Below are 19,677 nucleotides of genomic sequence, written 5' to 3'. Positions count from 1 at the left end.
TGTATGTGCAGTGTGTGCAGTGTATGTGCAGTGTGTGCAGTGTATGTGTAGTGTGTGCAGAGTGTGTGCAGTGTATGTGTAGTGTGAGTAATGTATGTGTAGAGTGTGTGCAGTGTATGTGTAGTGTGTGCAGTGTATGTGTAGAGTGTGTGCAGTGTATGTGTAGAGTGTGTGCAGTGTATGTGTAGTGTGTGCAGTGTATGTGTAGTGTGTGCAGTGTATGTGTAGTGTGTGCAGTGTATGTGTAGTGTGTGCAGTGTGTGTGTAGAGTGTGTGCAGTGTGTGTGTAGAGTGTGTGCAGTGTGTGTAGAGTGTGTGCAGTGTGTGTAGAGTGTGTGCAGTGTATGTGTAGAGTGTGCAGTGTATGTGTAGAGTGTGCAGTGTATGTGTAGAGTGTGTGCAGTGTATGTGTAGAGTGTGTGCAGTGTATGTGTAGTGTGTGCAGTGTATGTGTAGTGTGTGCAGTGTATGTGTAGTGTGTGCAGTGTATGTGTAGTGTGTGCAGTGTATGTGTAGTGTGTGCAGTGTATGTGTAGTGTGTGCAGTGTATGTGTAGTGTGTGCAGTGTATGTGTAGTGTGTGCAGTGTATGTGTAGTGTGTGCAGTGTATGTGTAGTGTGTGCAGTGTATGTGTAGTGTGTGCAGTGTATGTGTAGTGTGTGCAGTGTATGTGTAGTGTGTGCAGTGTATGTGTAGAGTGTGTGCAGTGTATGTGTAGTGTGTGCAGTGTATGTGTAGTGTGTGCAGTGTATGTGTAGAGTGTGAGTAATGTATGTGTAGAGTGTGAGTAATGTATGTGTAGAGTGTGTGCAATGTATGTGTAGAGTGTGTGCAATGTATGTGTAGAGTGTGTGCAATGTATGTGTAGAGTGTGAGTAATGTATGTGTAGAGTGTGAGTAATGTATGTGTAGAGTGTGTGCAGTGTATGTGTAGAGTGAGTAATGTATGTGTAGAGTGTGTGCAATGTATGTGTAGAGTGTGAGTAATGTATGTGTAGAGTGTGTGCAATGTATGTGTAGAGTGTGAGTAATGTATGTGTAGAGTGTGAGTAATGTATGTGTAGAGTGTGTGCAGTGTATGTGTAGAGTGTGTGCAATGTATGTGTAGAGTGTGAGTAATGTATGTGTAGAGTGTGTGCAATGTATGTGTAGAGTGTGAGTAATGTATGTGTAGAGTGTGTGCAGTGTATGTGTAGAGTGTGAGTAATGTATGTGTAGAGTGTGTGCAGTGTATGTGTAGAGTGTGAGTAATGTATGTGTAGAGTGTGTGCAATGTATGTGTAGAGTGTGAGTAATGTATGTGTAGAGTGTGTGCAATGTATGTGTAGAGTGTGAGTAATGTATGTGTAGAGTGTGTGCAGTGTATGTGTAGGGTGTGAGTAATGTATGTGTAGAGTGTGTGCAATGTATGTGTAGAGTGTGAGTAATGTATGTGTAGTGTGTGAGTAATGTATGTGTAGTGTGTGCAGTGTATGTGTAGAGTGTGAGTAATGTATGTGTAGAGTGTGTGCAGTGTATGTGTAGTGTGTGCAGTGTATGTGTAGTGTGTGCAGTGTATGTGTAGTGTGTGCAGTGTATGTGTAGAGTGTGAGTAATGTATGTGTAGAGTGTGTGCAGTGTATGTGTAGTGTGTGCAGTGTATGTGTAGTGTGTGCAGTGTATGTGTAGTGTGTGCAGTGTATGTGTAGAGTGTGTGCAGTGTATGTGTAGTGTGTGCAATGTATGTGTAGAGTGTGAGTAATGTATGTGTAGTGTGTGAGTAATGTATGTGTAGTGTGTGCAGTGTATGTGTAGAGTGTGAGTAATGTATGTGTAGCGTGTGTTTAGAGTGTCTGCAGTGGGTGCACCATCAAACATCAACAACATAAAGGACAAATCTATGCAGAAAACTTCAAGACCTTTCCCCTTTCCACCAAGAAAAATCAGCTCAATTTATATTTATAAGTTTGTTTTTTTTACTGTAAGTGATCTTCTAAAAGATTGGCCTAAGAAAAAGTAATATAGCCAACATTTTTTTTGTACCGAAAAAAATCAGATGCTGTTAAGGCTGTTTTAGCAGTCCGTTAGACGGACTACGTTACACCGTGGCATAACACAGTGTAATACAGTCTGCTAACGCCGCCATTAAGCCCTATGGCGGACGCATCGCTAGTGCACGCCCATTATGCTGTTATTGAGTGACGGACCCTGGGATGTGGGCTGCAGCGTTTCCGGGTCCGTCACTGCTAGCGCAGATAGAGCATCTGCTAGCTCTATCTGCGCTAGCGGTATGACAAGTCAGCACTTGCGTTAACAGCAGCCCGTTTATGCATGTGTTGAACGGGCTGCTGTTAACGCAATGTGAACCTAGCCTAAGTAAAAAAATTTGTGCTGGAAATTCAAGGTTGACTCAAGTGTTTTTGCGGTGGATTGTTTTCACAGGGTATTGGTCGTCCGACATGCTGTGGACTCACAAATCACCACTAATTTACATCAAAATTTTCGTGTGGAATCAGACTCACTAAGTGACACGTCCTGTTCCTGCCGTTGAGACAGTTTCTCATTATCCACAAATTAACATCAAAGAGAGGAAGGTCATGAATGTCCCGTCACACGGATGTTAGCGCGGAATATGCATGAAAATCCATGTGTGAACATATCTGGTTAATGATGGTACGTACGGTACATCCGGAGGGAGAATAGCTAGATGGATCGCAGGAGGATTCATTGTGTAATTTATAGCTGTCTAAGCTCTGGTTTTCTGATACAAAACTTGGAAAGGTTCTCCAGAGTATAAGAACCATGGAAGAAGTATGTAACCATGCTGTCCAAGCTCCTCAACCTAAGGCCTCTTTCACATGTCAGTGTCTCCAGTACGGGTGGTGACAGTTTTCACACGTACCGGAGACACTGACACACGTAGACCCATTAAAATGAATGGGTCTGTGCACATATCGGTGTTTTTTCACGGACCGCGTGTCCGAGTGAACCACACGAAGACATGTCCGTTTTTGTGCAGCTGCACGGATCACACAGACCCATTCAAGTCAATGGGTCCATGTAAACACCTACAGCACATGGATGCTGTCCGTGTGATGCAGCAGTATCACACGGATGGCCGCCGGGAAATAAGCTGCTACAGTAAGCGTTGTTCCTCGGCGGCGGGTGCTGAAGCCAGCTCCCATCATTCTCCCCTGCTCTGACGGCGATCGGTGCGAGAAGAGGAGAATGCTGTCCGAAAGATGACAGAAGGTGGGGGCTTTTGGGACTCTTACCCCCATCATCCGACACATGCTGCTGCCAATAGCAGTGACAGTAGGTGCAGATAATCGGGTTATTCCACAGCCACCACCTACAATCACTAGCGGTGACATCATCGAGGGCGGGATGAACTGCAGTGACCTCAGGACCGAGGGAAAATGCCAGTGATGTCACCACTGGTGAATGATGCTGCGCTCTCAGCAGCTCATTCACCAGTGGTTTTCAGCCGGGTCGGTCACATCTGGCACCGTCCAGGTTGAAAACTATTTAGCCCTCAACCTGGACGGTGCTAAATACAGCGTGGGACAACGACGGACAGGTATGGTATATTTTTGTTTTTTTATTTTATTTTTATTACAGGAGATCGAGGGCTTCAGGGAATTAGGTGTTGCAGTAAGTATGGTTTAATTTAGAATATTAAAGGTGTCTATGTATTTTTTTAAATAAAGTATTTTATTCTGGCTGTGTCTTTATTTAACATATAGCTATAGGATTATTAATGGACAGGTGTCCTATAGACACCTCTCCATTACTAAGCTGTGGGCTTGATGTCACCTGACATTTCAGAGATGACATCAACCCCACAAACAAACGCCACTTGCCACCACTACAGGGCAAGTGGGAAGAGCTGGGCAAAGCTCCAGAATTGGTGTATCTAATAGATTCGCCTTTTCTGAGCAGCTGTGGGCTGCTGTTTTTAGGCTGGGGGGGGGGGGGCAATATCCATGGCCCCTTACCAGCCCGAGAATAGTAGCCCCCAGCTGTGAGCATTAGCAAGGCTGATTGTCAAAAATGGAGGGGGGGACCCCATGCCATTATTTTAAATTAGTAATTTAAATAATTAAAAAAACAGCATGGGAACCCCTCTATTCTTGATAACCAGCCTTGCTGAAGCTGACAGCTGAGGGTTGCAGCCCCCAGCTGTGAGTTTTGCCTGGTTGGTTAAAAAAAAAAAAAAAAAATTGGGGAGAATCCACGTCGGGTTTTTCATTCATTTAGTTAGATCGCAGGTGGTGGCTGTGAAATACCCCGATCATCCGCTCCTGCTGTCACTGTTATAAGCGGCAGCAGGTGTCGGATGATGGGGGTAAGAGTCCCAAAAGCCACCACCTGCTGTCATCGTTCGAACAGCATTCTCCTCTGCTTGCGCTGATCGCTGGCAGAGCAGGGGAGAATGAGGAGAGCTGGCTTCAGCACCAGCCGCGGGGGAACAGTGCTTACTGTAGCACTTCATCTCCAGCGGCCGTCCGTGTGGTACTGATGCGGCACACAGGTGGCACATGGTTTCCACACGTTGTACACACATGGACATCTCCGGTACCGTTTTTTCCGGTACTTGAAATAAACTGACATGTGAAACCGGCCTTACGCTGTATGCCTAAGCTAGCTGCTCCCTCCACTGACTGATCCACAGGACGTTTTTCTAGCACATGGCCATAGACCTGTCAATCAACCAGGAAAGGGGGCTAATAGTTCAAGGAATACTTTGAGGTCATAAAAGGGATAAATTGGCTTAATACGGTCATATAAATATTTTTTTGTTCATGGTGGAGGGGGGGGGGGGGGGGGGGGAAGTAAAATTTCTCAAAGGATTCCTTTAAGTTTTAGTAGTTTGACAACGTAATGGATGGCATCTAAGGTTTCAAAGTGGACTAGTGGAGCCAATGTAAAGGCAGGCATCTGGTAGATATGTACCATCTTACATGTCCTTACACCCACTTGATTCAGTTACAATTGCAAAACTGGAAAGCTTTTCATAAGTTAACATGCGATGCCACCGGGAGCCACATGCAATTGACACCGGGAGCCACACGTGATGCCATCAGGAGCCACATGTGATGATACCAGGAACCACATGCGATGTCACCAGGAGTCACACATGATGATACCAGAAGCCACATATGATCCCATCAGAAGCCACATGTGATCCCAAGGTCATCATCTTATGCCCACCGATGACATATTGATAACCATGCAAGCTTACTAATCAGGGCACATGCAGCAGAAAAGCAATGTAAATGGTTAGCAAACTTACATGACACTGCGATATGGCACATAGGGATCACCAGTGAAGAGAGGGCAAGAAACAGAAAATAAGTATTATGATCAGAACCTGGGTCATTAAAGCATCAGTTATCACTGTCAGGGCTCCTCACATTTACTATAGAAAATTAAGGAAAAACCACAAGACAAAGTGCAAAAAAAGGGATAGAATAAAACTTCCCGAATGACAATGTGAACATGTGACTTAGGTGGGCAAATATGAAGGGGCCCTGTAAAAAACGAGAGCAAGTCTACAAGCTGTTCTCCTGTCAAGTCGGTAAAACGTATCTCCAGTGAAAAATGAAAACTTCACAGCGTTCATAGACACGACATGTAAGCTATTCTTACAGAACGGAGCCAATTGTGCTGCATTGTCGGCTACGATAGGGAGGCTGCAGTCCGGTCCCAGTCACTACGTCTACAGCCCTGCTTGCCCATGTTAGACTTGCCACCCCGACACGCTTTACACCAACCAGACCCATCTAGGGATAATATACAATTTCTAGGAGTAAAATATTCAGCGGGGGGGGGGGAAGTAAAGGGCTGCAGTAACTCAACGCTCCTCCTTTTCTATCAAAGAAGTGTGGATCCCGCGAGAGAATGAAGACAAACAGCAAAAAGGGGGAGGAGGAATTTTATTTGACCCTGTGAAGTTTTCGGTTGATAACTGGAGAAAAGCTTTAAAAAAAAGCAAAAATATACAGTGGTTTTAAAACCCTTGCTTTAATTTTCACAGTTATTTTATATAAGTTGGCTCCACAAAAAAAAAATAAAAAAGTTAGACGAGCCTAAGAAATTAATAAGACATGAAGCTCTTTCATCTGTAACCCGGAGATAACAAAGCAAGCCGAATTCATACTACAGTACTGCAGGACTAGGACGACAATGGTTTTCATGGTCAGAAAGTCATTTCTGTTTAATGCTCTTAAGCAAACTTTTGAAATGAAGCAAGTGTTGTAATACTTCTTTGGTAGATACCTGACACTATTCCCCACACTGCAGAAAGAATTCTGTAATTATACACAGCACCACTTTACTGTAGATCACCACTGCCATCCAGTGGTTCCTGTGCTTACTGCTGCCATCCCGTGGTTCCTGTGCTTACTGCTGCCATCCCGTGGTTCCTGTGCTTACTGCTGCCATCCTGTGGTTCCTGTGCTTACTGCATAAACTGCAATAGACTGCAATGGCCATAAAAAAAAATACACTATTTATATGTGTGGATGTGTATATATTAATTATAATATATATATATATATATATATATATATATATATATATATATATATATATATATATATATATATATATATATATATATATATATATATATATATATATTCACTTTAGTGAAATGAACCTACAGTGTAGCACCCGCAAATAGACTATTTTTGAGACCTTACTTTACATATTTTGGTGGATTGAAATACATTTTAATTAAAGCATTGTAAAAACAAAATGCAAAAAACAATGGCGAAATTGTGGGGGTTTTTTGTTGGCTTTTTTTTTTTTACATCTTTTTTTGGAATCTTGTTCCTGCTTTTCAATACATTACATGGTAAAATGGATGGTGCCATAGAAAATAACAACTTGTCCTGCAAAAAACGTGTCAATATACTGTATGTCAATGTAGATGGAAATATAAAAAAGTTATAACGCTTAGGTTATCTTCACACGTCGCTTTTTTTGAAATGTTGTTTTGTTTTTTCTGCAAATTAAATGCTGCTTTCTACAGTAGAAGCAAGAGTAACAATGTCTGTCAACTCAATGCTCTACCAATGCCGTAGCTTAAGTATCCATGGTTACGACCACTCATAGTGATGTTTACTTAGCTGTTAGTGGTTGTAACCATGGATACATAAGCTACTGCAATGTCCTGCACATGGGGTAAGTGACAGCTAATCGGAAGAACTATACTACATTTCTAGTTATTTATTCTTGGTCTAGCTATTTGCTAATATTATTACTACACTTTCTACATATTGGGATAGGATCTCGGAGATGGGACTAGCCCATTAAGGACAGGTTGATCATGGGATGACTTAGGACAGTTCTACACCAAGCAGTGTCCCTAATGGCAAAATATTTTGATGCTCCTACGAATAATTAAAAATTGATGGTAAGAGTCAAGTCAAGGTCATTGAGTTGGGTGTTTTAGTGACCGATGTAGCCCAGAATCGTCTCAGTCATGCAGGATTATTATTTCACCCCAGCCATTTGTGTAGTGACCCTCACCGCAACTAGATAAATCATTCTTACCTTTGTATATATTTAACGTGATGTTCCTGACGGCCACTCGCACCATGTGCTCCGGGTGGTTAAAGAACTTAATGGCTTCAGTGTAAAGAGCAAAATCATTGGTGTGCTGGAGAGGAAAAAGCAAACATCACAGATGGGTCAACGAACACGCTGATAAATTTAACTGGAAGAAAAATACTATAAAAATCAATAAAAATAATAAAATCATGCAAAACACAAAAACATTATGTACATAGAACATAATAAAAAAACAACTTCGCAATTAGTCTTGTGTGTTTCCAATGTAGTGATGAGAGAACCCGTGGATGTTCTGGATCGCCGGGTTTGCTCAGGCTTTTTAAAAAAAAAAAAGTCTGGTTTGGGACTCGAACTTGCCCCCAAACCCTATGTAAGTCAAAGGGGACACGAACTTCAGTGCTGTAAAATGGTCGGAATAAGAGCTAGGTGGCTGCAAAAGGAAGAAAAATGGGGGTAAGAGCAGGACAATTGCCCTGAAAACAAAAGTGGATGGTAAAATAGGAAGTAAATGAATAACATTTATAAACAGAGCCAACACAGAGACTGAGGCTTGCTACCACCAGTCCAGTTAAAAATGCCACCCACAGAGCATGGGGCACAGTCCCCCTACAGAAGGAGCTTACACATTTCACCCACAGAGCATGGGGCACAGTCCCCCTACAGAAGGAGCTTACACATTTCACCCACAGAGCATGGGGCACAGTCCCCCTACAAAAGGAGCTTACAAATGTCACCCACAGAGCATGGGGCACAGTCCCCCTACAGAAGGAGCTTACACATTTCACCCACAGAGCATGGGGCACAGTCCCCCTACAGAAGGAGCTTACACATTTCACCCACAGAGCATGGGGCACAGTCCCCCTACAGAAGGAGCTTACAAATGTCACCCACAGAGCATGGGGCACAGTCCCCCTACAAAAGGAGCTTACAAATGTCACCCACAGAGCATGGGGCACAGTCCCCCCCCCCCAATGCTGCTGCCTTAGAGTCCCAGGGGCCCTAAGTGTTTCCCTTGAAAAAATTAAGTGTTCAAAGTAGGCAACCAAGTCTGAATACCTCAGCTGGGCATAATGGAATTGTTCTCCATTTCTATTTTCTTGCTAGTTTGAACTGTGGGGCCATGATTAAGAGGGGATCGGGTAGAACACAAAGTGAAGGAACGTGAGGCGATCTCAAACCAACCACAAGTGTCGTTGCAGAGTACACACGGGTAACGCAGAAAAAGGGTTCTATTCTGGAGACGCAATGCTAGAAACGTGTGCCACATCCAAGGAAGGCAGTAGTCAAGAAAATTAACCACTTCTAAACTGAGTAAGCAGTTGATGTAGAGACAGAATAGTCATCCATGACAATTTAGAGGCTCTAATTGGAATGAGCAGTTAAATTTTTTTCATGAGCTTTAGGACCGGCCACAAAGATAGAGCAAAATTATTTTTTAGGCACACTACTTGTACAGATATGGCTGCAGAGTAAACAGATGCTTTACATAACAGCAGCCGTGGGTTCTTCTAATCAGCTGCCTAGGACTCAGAAAATGAAAATGGTGGAGGCCCACAAAGCATGACAAGGCTATAAGAAGATAGCAAAGCGTTTTAAGGTACCATCACACTTTAGCGACGCTGCAGCGATACCGACAACGATCCGGATCGCTGCAGCGTCGCTGTTTGGTCGCTGGAGAGCTGTCACACAGACAGCTCTCCAGCGACCAACGATCCCGAGGTCCCCGGTAACCAGGGTAAACATCGGGTTACTAAGCGCAGGGCCGCGCTTAGTAACCCGATGTTTACCCTGGTTACCATCGTTAAAGTAAAAAAAACAAACGCTACATACTTACCTACCGCTGTCTGTCCCCGGCGCTGTGCTTCTCTGCTCTGGCTGTGAGCACAGCGGCCGGAAAGCAGAGCGGTGACGTCACCGCTCTGCTTTCCGGCTGCCCGTCGCTCACAGCCAGAGCAGAGGAGCAGAGCGCCGAGGACAGACAGCGGTAGGTAAGTATGTAGCGTTTGTTTTTTTTACTTTAACGATGGTAACCAGGGTAAACATCGGGTTACTAAGCGCGGCCCTGCGCTTAGTAACCCGATGTTTACCCTGGTTACCAGCGAAGACATCGCTGAATCGGCGTCACACACGCCGATTCAGCGATGTCAGCGGGGCCTCAACGATCAAAAAATGGCCCAGGCCATTCCGACACGAGCAGCGATCTCACAGCAGGGGCCTGGTCGCTGCTACGTGTCACACATAGCGAGATCGCTAATGAGATCGCTGTTGCGTCACAAAACTTGTGACTCAGCAGCGATCTCGCTAGCGATCTCGCTATGTGTGACGGGGGCTTTAGAGTTGCCTTTTCCTCAATTTGAAATGTGATTAAGAAATGGCAGTTAACAGGAACAATGGAGGTCAAGATAAGGTCTGGAAGACCAAGCAAAATGTCAATGAGAGCTGGTTGTAGGATTGCTACAGAGGCAAATCAGAACCTCCGCTTGACTGCAAAAGGTCTTTGGCCACAAGGATAAAAGGTATGTGAGGAGAAAAAAAGGCACAGAATTTCAGGAAAAGAACATCTCGCCAACCATTAAAGGGAATCTGTCACCTACTTTTTCGTATATAAGCGTCGGCCACCGCCATCAGGGGCTTATCTACAGTATTCTATAATGCTGTAGACATGCCCCCGATGTAACCTGAAAGATAAGAAAAACATGTTATATTATACTCACCTGAGGGGGGCGGGCTGGTCCGATGGGCGTCGTGGTCCGGGTTCAGCACCTCTTATCTTCATAAGATGACGTCCTCTTCCTTGCTTCCTGTCGTGGCTCCTGCACAGGTGTACTTTATCTGCCTTGTTGAGGGCAGCGCAAAGTACTGCAGTGCGCAGGAACTTGGCTTCTCGGACCTTTCCCGGTGCCTGCGCACTGCAGTACTTTGCTCTGCTCTCAATAGGACAGATAAAGTACGCCTGCACAGGAGCCACGATAGGAAGCAAGGAAGAGGACGTCATTGCATGAAGATGGGAAGTGGCCCCCCCAGGTGAGTATAATCCAACTTGCTTTTCTTATCTTTCAGGTTACATCGGTGGCTTATCTACATTATCTACAACATTACAGATTGCTGTAGATAAGCCCCTGATGGTGGTGGCTGAAGCTTATATACGAAAAAGTAGGTTACAGATTCCCTTTACGCATGGGGGTGGATCAATCAAGCTTTGGCGTTGTGTTGTAGCCAATGGCACAGGGAGCATTTCAAGGGTAGAGGGAAAAAATGGATTCAATGAAATGTCGAACATAACCATCTGTAAATAAAACTGAAGTTGAAAAGAGGACGGCTTCTACAAATGGATAATGATCCTACACACAAAATCCACAATAGTCTACCTCAAAAGGCGCAAGCTGAAGGTTTTACAGTGGCCCTCACAGTCCCTGATCTGAACAGAATTGAAAATCTGTGGCTACACCTCAAAATAGCAGATGATGCAAGATGACCCTATAATCTCACAGAGCTGTAAGAATTTTCCAAGGAAGAATGGAAAAAAATCCCTCAAACAAGAATTGAAAAACTCTTGTCTGGCTACAAAAAGAGTTTACAAGACGTAATACTTGCAAAAAGGGGGTGCTACCAGGTGCTAACCATTAAGGGTGCCCAAACTTTTGCATTAGCCAGTGTTCATTTTTTGTAATTTTTAAAAGGTAGAAGCTGAAAATACTTTGTTTATTTTACTTAAAATACAAAAGAAATGTGTCATCTCTAACTTTAGGCCTTTTAGAGATAACTTAATCTTCAACTTGCTTGATTGTTCACAATAACAGTAATTTTGACCAGGGGTGTAGATATATTTAATACACACACACAAACATATATAGAATTCTGGCTTGTATTGTGCCAAAAACTGACACACGTTCCCATGAGCCAGATATATTATACGACCAGTTCATCAAAACGTTGGCGCCAGTTTTTATTTTATTTTATTTATTTTTTTTTTTTGCAAAAAAATAAAATAAAAATCGGCAAGCTTTCTGTAAAAGTGAGTGAAGCTTAGAGGAAAGAGGCCCGGCCTCACGTGACCCAACAAATTCCTTATGATTTATGTCAAAGCGGTAGCCTAAATTATTGCATTTCTGTGCTTCATGATTGGCGTACATTTTTGTCTCCAGGACATGGCTGTTGAAAGATGCGCCAAATCCGTGAACAGCGGCACAGCTCTTAACAAATTTGGCACATTTTACTCCAGAGGACTCCCCATCAGAATGAGAATACAAAATCTTGTTGTACTGGCCCCCATGTTTTTGTTTTATGTACAATTTTTTGCACTTCATTGGTCAATTTTAAAATTTTCCAGAAAAGGGAGAGCACCAGATTTATTAATGGCGCGTGCCAATATGTTGGTTCTAAGTTATGGAGTATAGTATCCAAGAGGAGTTGGTTATGGTCTGGATTTTTTTTTTCTCTTAACACAGATTGGATTAAAAAAAATAAAATAAAAAAAAAACAGGAATCATCAAGATTTTAATAAAATACAAAGAGAAGGGGATTTGAGTTTGAGTCCACTTTGCAGAAAATAAGAACTTGCTGCCCTCTTGTGGTGACGAGTTGTAATTCAGGCAGCGACAGCTACCTAAGTCCACGTTATTGTTAAAACGCGAATAGAGTTGTAGTCATTAAATAAAAAATACAAGACAGATCTATATAACCAAACGGGTATGGCTATTGGTGGGTGGACATAATTTGGCCGTGTGGTTTAACCATTGCTGTGTTATGCGGAACTCCTGCCGGTCAACGCTTCTGCATAATTCTTGTACAATCACCTTGAATCATTACTTACATGCAGGAACTACTTGTTTTCCTTTAGGCAGCAGAAAGGGGTTAATTTACGACTATGCTACTCACCTCATTGTAAAAGAAATGGACAGTATGGCTGTTGAGCTTCACAGAGAGTGTTTTCAGGAAGCAGATATAATAACCCATGATCTCCTCGTCAGAGAAATCAAACTTGTGCACAATGATGGAATTCACGTGATTGTTAGACAGCAGATAATCTGGTGGCAGAAAGAGAGGGAAGAGTTAATAATATCAATTTATTGGAGGATCAATAATAATAAACAGCATAGAAATCATGTCTGTTACAATGCTATGCTGACAACTTCCATGTACTTGGCTTTCGAAGCCTAAAAATGTTCTGTGATGTTAAAATTAAGTGTGATCTTCACTTTGTAAAGTTAGGAGCAGATTTACTAATCCCATCTGATTGTTAGATTTAGACTCGACAATCTTAAAATGCTCCACATTTAGCACAGTGGCTCGTTGTGGATAATTTTTAGACAGTCTGGTCTAAGTTTATACTACCCTATAAGGCCAGTTTCACATTAGTGTTGCGGACTACCTCAATGAAGCCCCGCCCTCAGCGGCACCTCCGCCGCTAGCTCCGCCTACTTCTGCATGCGGCCTGCGTACCTATCTTTAACATTAGGTACGCAGGTCGTGCCGCTGTATGCGGATGCTTCCGCATGCGCCGTTTTGACGATGCGGTGACCAGCGTAGAATGCAGCTTGTAGCCTTTCTTTTTTCTCCGCACCGTCAAAACGACGCATGCAGAAGCATCCGCATACAGCGGCACGACCTGCGTACCTAATGTTAAAGATAGGTACGCAGGCCGCATGCAGAAGTAGGTGGAGCTAGCGGCTGAGGGCGGGGCTTCACGGAGGAAGTCCGCAGCTCCTCAAAACGCTAGTGTGAAACTATCCTTAGTTGGCTTATTTTTAGACCCCTTTAAGGTAAGGACGCTTTTGGTGCTTAAGAGGCCTTGAGAAGAATGTCGAGACTTCGAGTGAGTCTTAGTTACTAGGCCTTACACCTCACAAGGTTGTAAAGCCTAAAAAGTTCCTGCTAAGTGCGCCGCCCTGAAGCCGGGATTTGTATATTGTAATTTATGTGATGTGAGCGCACAAAGACGAGCATATATATATGTGAGATTTGTATATTTGTACACCATGTTATCACGCCCATAAGGGTAAGATAACATGCTAAGTGGGCCGACTAGTCTAGAGACACTAAAGTCCCATCACTTGGAAGACTAGTGCAACCGTGCTGCTGAGAAGAACTGTCAATCTTCAGGAGCGCACCACCAGGGCTGTGCAGTCGGCAAGTCAAACCTCCGACTCCGAAATTTCCATAACACCGACCGACTCCACAGCCCTGCGCACCACCCCATGGAGCAGTAATATCTTTGGATTCCCCTGTGAAACGCCCTCCAATATTTCCACCTCATTTGTTATGCAGACGGCACCATTATTATACACGATATTTCCTAGTGAAAACAGCAGCTTACATAAAGAGGTTTCGTGATTTATGTTCTCAAACAACATGTTGAGGGTCTGAAGAAGCTGCCCGCACACGTAACGGCCGGATTTTTGTCGCAGGATGTTCAAGAAGAAGACAAACATGTTTTTCTCCAGAAAGAAGCTGCAAGATAAAAGGTTTACAAATAAGTGAATGGCAGTGTGAATGCCGGCAGAACACTGCTCAGGTAGTAGAGGTGTTAGCAAATGTCGGATGGATTGGGAATTACAGCTGCTAACATGTAGGATGTGCCACATAAGAGAGAATGGCAGCGTGTGCAGAAAAACGTAAATGGTACCCGTTCTCTAGACTGGCGAGCAGTCAGACCCCGGGTACCCATGTACTGATGTATGCACAGTCAGAACACCCCGAGAATGGGAAGGGCTTTACTAACACTAGAGAATAATAGGGCACTCTTTTGGCCGCCCCTTCTTAAGTCTGAGAAAACCACTAAAATCAGAAAGTCTTCAGTAAAGAGACTGCACGTTTCCCTTTACTGGTCCAACATTTATTAAATATTAAACCCAATGTAAAATAAAAAGAGTAAGTTGTATCTGGTCATGAAAACCACAGTGTCAGTGATAATGGAGGCGCCCACCCCGCAGCCATGGGGCACTTACTCAAACACGGAGCTGTCATTCTGATCTCCCCAGATGAGGATCTCGGTGATGGAACGGATGGTCTCCACCAGGAGATTGCGGTTTAGGTCAGTGACTGTAGTGTTCTTGGTTAACACATGATACATGTACCTAGAAAACAAAAATAAGACATATAGTAAGATGTGAAGTATCAGACAGTCAATGGGCTCCAATCCCCTGGCAGGGACAGAGAGTGTCCTCGTAGCCTCAGTAGCTAGCTCAGTACCGACTGCTGCATTGTTTCAAGCAGAAGCCAACAACACATGAAAGCCTATACCAGGAAATATATACTACATTCTCCTTAAAGAAAAAAAATGTAATCTATCAGCAGGGTTTTTCTACCCTGAGAGCAGCATGATGCAGGGTGAGAAACCCTGATTCCAGCGATGTGTCACTTACTGAGCTGCTTGCTGTGATTTTGATATAATCACTGCTTTCTATCCATTAGTTTTCTGAATGCTGACCCCTGTATAACTGAACCAAGCCAGTGATTGGCGGCTTTCTGTGTACACTGTGCATAGGCAACAAGCTGCCAATCAGTGTTGGGGGCGAGGTTATACAGAGCTTATGAATATGGAGGACTACATGGTGGCAGGTTTACTAGTCCTCTAGTGATAAAATCACTGTTTTACCAGGAGGAGATCAAAACTACAGCATGCAGCCCAGTAAATGACATCTCTGGAATCAGGACCTGTGTCTACATTATGCTGCTCTCAGATTAGGTGACAAGAACCTGGTTACAGATTAACCGAATCCTAAATAGTGGCAAACAACAGAGGGGTGGACAGCTTGTGTATCCCACAGTGTGCACAGACCTTATACAGAGGAGTCTTTCATATAATATTGGTCCCTATGCCTTTACTAATACGACTGCTACTTGTAACTTTGATCTTGGTTCATAACTGCCCAAAATGACGTTGATGGGACACGGAAGCATCTATAAACCTAATTTACGGAGTTTGACATATTAGGAATTTATTAAAACTGACATGTGAGGAGAGTTAACAAGTCATAATCTGGCGCCACTCACTTTCGCATCAGAAGAGAGGCGCAGATGACATTAGAACTAGTGAGGAGCAAAGGTGCTGGGATAAGGTGTTATCTGAGCATGCTCATGTGCCGAGTGTCTTCGTCGTGCTCGAATAATATGTTTGAGTCGCTGCGGCTGCATGTCTCACAGCTGTTTATTACGGTAGTTAATTTCTGCATGTGCTGCGACTGTCTAACAGCCGTGAGACATTCAGGCGCGGGGACTCAAACATAGTATTTGAACACAACGAAGACACTCGGCACACGAGCATGCTCAGATAACACCTTATCCGAGCACGTTCACTCACCACTAGTTATATCCTCACACTTGCATAATCGGCAGGAGTACTACACATAACCTGTTTTTTAGACGAAAACTATGTGCATAAGACATGCGGGGATCATGCAGCCATCTCAGCTGGTGTGCGGGGTCATAACATCATTGGCAGCAGAAGTGAGCGGTGCCAGACGACCCCAATGTCAAGGCACTTTTCAACAATTTTGTGCATGCAGTTGATTTAACAAGTCCTTTTTCTGGGGGCTTCCAAAATTTTTTTTTTTGTAAATACAATTGTTGGCCTTTCTTGCAGACCCCAGGGTAAACTTTTGTCATTGGGATTCCATTAACAATGTTGCATGGTTCGTCTTCTCTCTTTAGCCAAGTTAAAAACTTGCAAAAGCCAAATAACGTAAAAAAAAAAAAGGTTTTATGAAACTGAATAACAAAAAGTTATTTATTTTTTGCCTCAAAAAACACACATTTAAGAGGAAAAAAAAGAACCCTTTAACCCTTCACTGACATCTGTCATACATGTTCCCGCAAACCGCCAACACAGTGATGGAGCCAGAATCATCTGCATCAGCGTGAGTATTCTAGTTGATACTCTGTTGCAATGGCTGCATGTGTGGTAGCACTAGAGTTCCAAAAGCCAAATTGCGCACCTTCCCTTCGGTGCCAGACTGTGAGCCAAACACTAGATTCCCATCAGGTAGGAAAGAAAATGAGCAAAAAAAGGGGTTAATGTGTATAAAAAAAAAGGTTAAAAAATGTGTTTTTTAATTTGTGGTCCTCAAAAAGGGTTTATTCAGGACTTATTTTTTTTTACTATGTGCTTATGAACTAATAGGCAGGTAGTATCTGGCACAGAGAGGTCACTGACCGCTCCCACTGCTCCATATCAACAGAGCAGCTATGCTTCTTCTATGCTGCCTTGTCTACAGCGCATGATTGTTGGTGTCATGCTGATTGACTGCTGGCTTCCTGCAGCTGGGCAGCGGGGAACTGGCTGTCAATCAGCATGATGTCAGCAATCATAACAGAGCAGAAAAGAAGCTGCTGCTCTGTCAACATAATGTCAGCGGAAGGCGCAGAATCCCCGGCAGGAGCGGCCCAAGATTGCTTTGTGCCAGCAGAGATCTAAACCGGGCAGAACATGGAGGAGGTTAGCAACCACCTGTCTGTTAGTTCTTAGGAACATCGTAATAAAAAAATGCTGGATAGCCCCTTTATTTTTTTTCAATTGGAAATTTACACTAAAACAAAGTATTAGAATCGGATCCTCAACTTGTTCTCAGTGAATTTTGTATATGATGTAAGTCTTGGTTTACACTGCCGCTACAACTGTCGTGTTTTTTTTTTTCATTACCGTACTTGTATTTCTTCTATTATTATTTTTCATTTTTTATATATAATTTATTACCAATTAGGTCATAAAAGACGCAGCGAGCAGTTGATAGTCAGATTTTGTAGCGACAACAACAAACGCCCTGCCTTGTGCAGGATTAGCTCTGCAGTGGTAGGCACAGCGAGATCAATGCATTCTGATCAATGCGTTCCAACAAGGCTTCTCCAGGACTTTATTGGTGGTGTACAAAATAAATGTAAAGACTTTATAATTGGGCACAAAAAACCACCCGCTCCACTGAGCACAAGCTAGACATCAGCTTTACAGGTGGCCAACCACAAAGCACCCGAGTACCACCAATCGGAGACGGGGTATCTTGGACGGACACCTTCTGCCTCCTCAGTAGTTCTCTGGACAAACCATGGTCCACAGAGAAAACCACACCAGGAAGAAAATCAAAAAGCCCTACTACCAAACCTACAAAAATCCAGGCCCAAAATCAGGAATTACCGCAGCCCTTGGGAAAATATAGCAATACCCCACCACTTGTCCGGACGCTGTCGCACAGCCTTCGATTCACTACATCGCTCTTGTTAAGAGCAAATATACAGATATATAGAAGATGAATATAAATAGGACCAAAGTGCAAACCGCGGTTAAAAAATTGTAATTATGTACAAACAATGTGTATAAGGCTACTTTCACACTGGCGTTTTTTACAATACGTCGTTTAGGGGAAAAAACGCATACTGCAAAGTTGTTTGCAGGATGCGTTTTTGCCCCATAGATTAACATTAGCGACGCATTGACACACGTTGCAACCGTCGTGCGACGGTTGCGCCGTGTTGTGGCGGACCGCCGGGAGCAAAAACGTTACATGTAACGTTTTTTGCTGCCGAAGGACCGCTTTTTCCGACCGCACATGCGCGGCCGGAACTCCGCCCCCACCTCCCCGCACCTTACAATGGGGCAGCGGATGTGCAGGAAAAATGCATCCGCTGCACCCATTTCACTGCTAGCGTCGGAACCTCGGCCCGACGCAGTGCGACGGGCCGAGTCTGACGCTAGTGTGGAAGTAGCCTTATTTCAATCCTCTACATCTTACAGCTTAACATACGGGATATAAAATCTGGTCTGAAAATACACTGAAGTGCAGCCAACATTGTGATTTTTTTTTACTTTGTTGCTGATGTTTTCCTTGATGTTACATCTCCAGTATCTAACATATAATTGCCTAGAATACTACTTCCTGCAATTTGTGCCAACTTCCTGTCCGGAGCTAATGTCCGGAGCTAATGTCCGGAGCTAATGTCCGGAGCTAATGTCCGGAGCTAATGTCCGGAGCTAATGTCCGGAGCTAATGTCCGGAGCTAATGTCCGGAGCTAATGTCCGGAGATAATGTCCGGAGATAATGTCCGGAGATAATGTCCGGAGATAATGTCCGGAGATAATGTCCGGAGATAATGTCCGGAGATAATGTCCGGAGATAAGTGACGTCAACAGTGTCCAGTGTCTGATTGGTCGCTCGCAGCAGGCGGCAACCAATCAGACACTGGACACTGTTGACGTCACTTATCTCCGGACATTATCTCCGCACATTAGCTCCGGACATTAGCTCCGGACAAAGCCACGGAAGTTGGCAGAAATTGCAGGAAATAGTATTCTAGGCAATTATATATTAGATGTGGCAAAGAAGAGGTTAATAAACGGCAGTCTCTCAGTATAACAGTCAGTGAATAATAGGCAGTATATGGAGAAAACACCAAACAAAAGTTCAAAATTGGTGTGAAAATGTCACTGAACCACTTCACAACTAAATATATATAGTTTTGGTAAATGGTATTATCATTTTTTTGACGAAATTCGGCAGGAGCTTGAAGAGCAACGTCACTGGGCCCGCCTCCACGCAGTAGAAACTTGCTGTGAGGTAAAAATTCAAAAATCACACCAAAATGGCGGGCGGAGTGTGTCACAGTACGGCACGTTTCTGATTGGTCGCTCGCAGCAGGCGGCAACCAATCAGAAACGTGCCGTACTGTGACACACTCCGCCCGCCATTTTGGTGTGATTTTTGAATTTTTACTTAAATAACAAGAATTGTCAAGAGCTGGTGAGTGCAGCCATTTTTTGTTCTTTCTTACTATTATTTATTAATTGTATTATTCTTACATTTGAATAAATAAAGTATATATGGATTCTAGACTCCCGATTCTTTAGAATCGGGCTGCCATCTAGTCTACTATATAATTGTCTAAGGGTCACTTCCATCTTTCTGTCTGTCTGTCACGGATATTCATTGGTCGCGGCCTCTGTCTGTTATGGACTCCAAGTCGCTGATTGGTCTCGCCAGCTGCCTGTCATGGCTGCCGCGACCAATCAGCGACGGGCACAGTCCGATTAGTCCCTCCCTACTCCCCTGCACTCAGCGCCCGCTCCATACTCCCCGCAGTCACCGCTCACACAGGGTTAATGCCAGCAGTAATGGACCGCGTTATGC

General features: G+C 43.8%; 1 protein-coding gene across 2 annotated transcripts in view; it reads right to left on the bottom strand.

Moving 5' to 3' along the window:
• CLEC16A (C-type lectin domain containing 16A) overlaps positions 1 to 19,677 on the bottom strand; it is a 285,953-nt gene that overhangs the window by 254,829 nt on the left and 11,447 nt on the right. For both annotated transcript variants that reach the window (XM_069734042.1, XM_069734041.1), the window contains exons 2-5: positions 14,508 to 14,636; positions 13,877 to 14,010; positions 12,439 to 12,587; positions 7,543 to 7,648 (exon numbers count right to left, since the gene is read on the bottom strand). In XM_069734042.1, coding sequence (XP_069590143.1) covers positions 7,543 to 7,648; positions 12,439 to 12,587; positions 13,877 to 14,010; positions 14,508 to 14,636 — 518 coding nt within the window. The remainder of the gene's footprint in view (positions 1 to 7,542; positions 7,649 to 12,438; positions 12,588 to 13,876; positions 14,011 to 14,507; positions 14,637 to 19,677) is intronic.

Source organism: Ranitomeya imitator, chromosome 7 (assembly GCF_032444005.1).
Source record: "Ranitomeya imitator isolate aRanImi1 chromosome 7, aRanImi1.pri, whole genome shotgun sequence".
Classification (NCBI taxonomy): Eukaryota; Metazoa; Chordata; class Amphibia; order Anura; family Dendrobatidae; genus Ranitomeya; species Ranitomeya imitator.
This window is presented reverse-complemented; position numbering and strand designations above follow the sequence as displayed.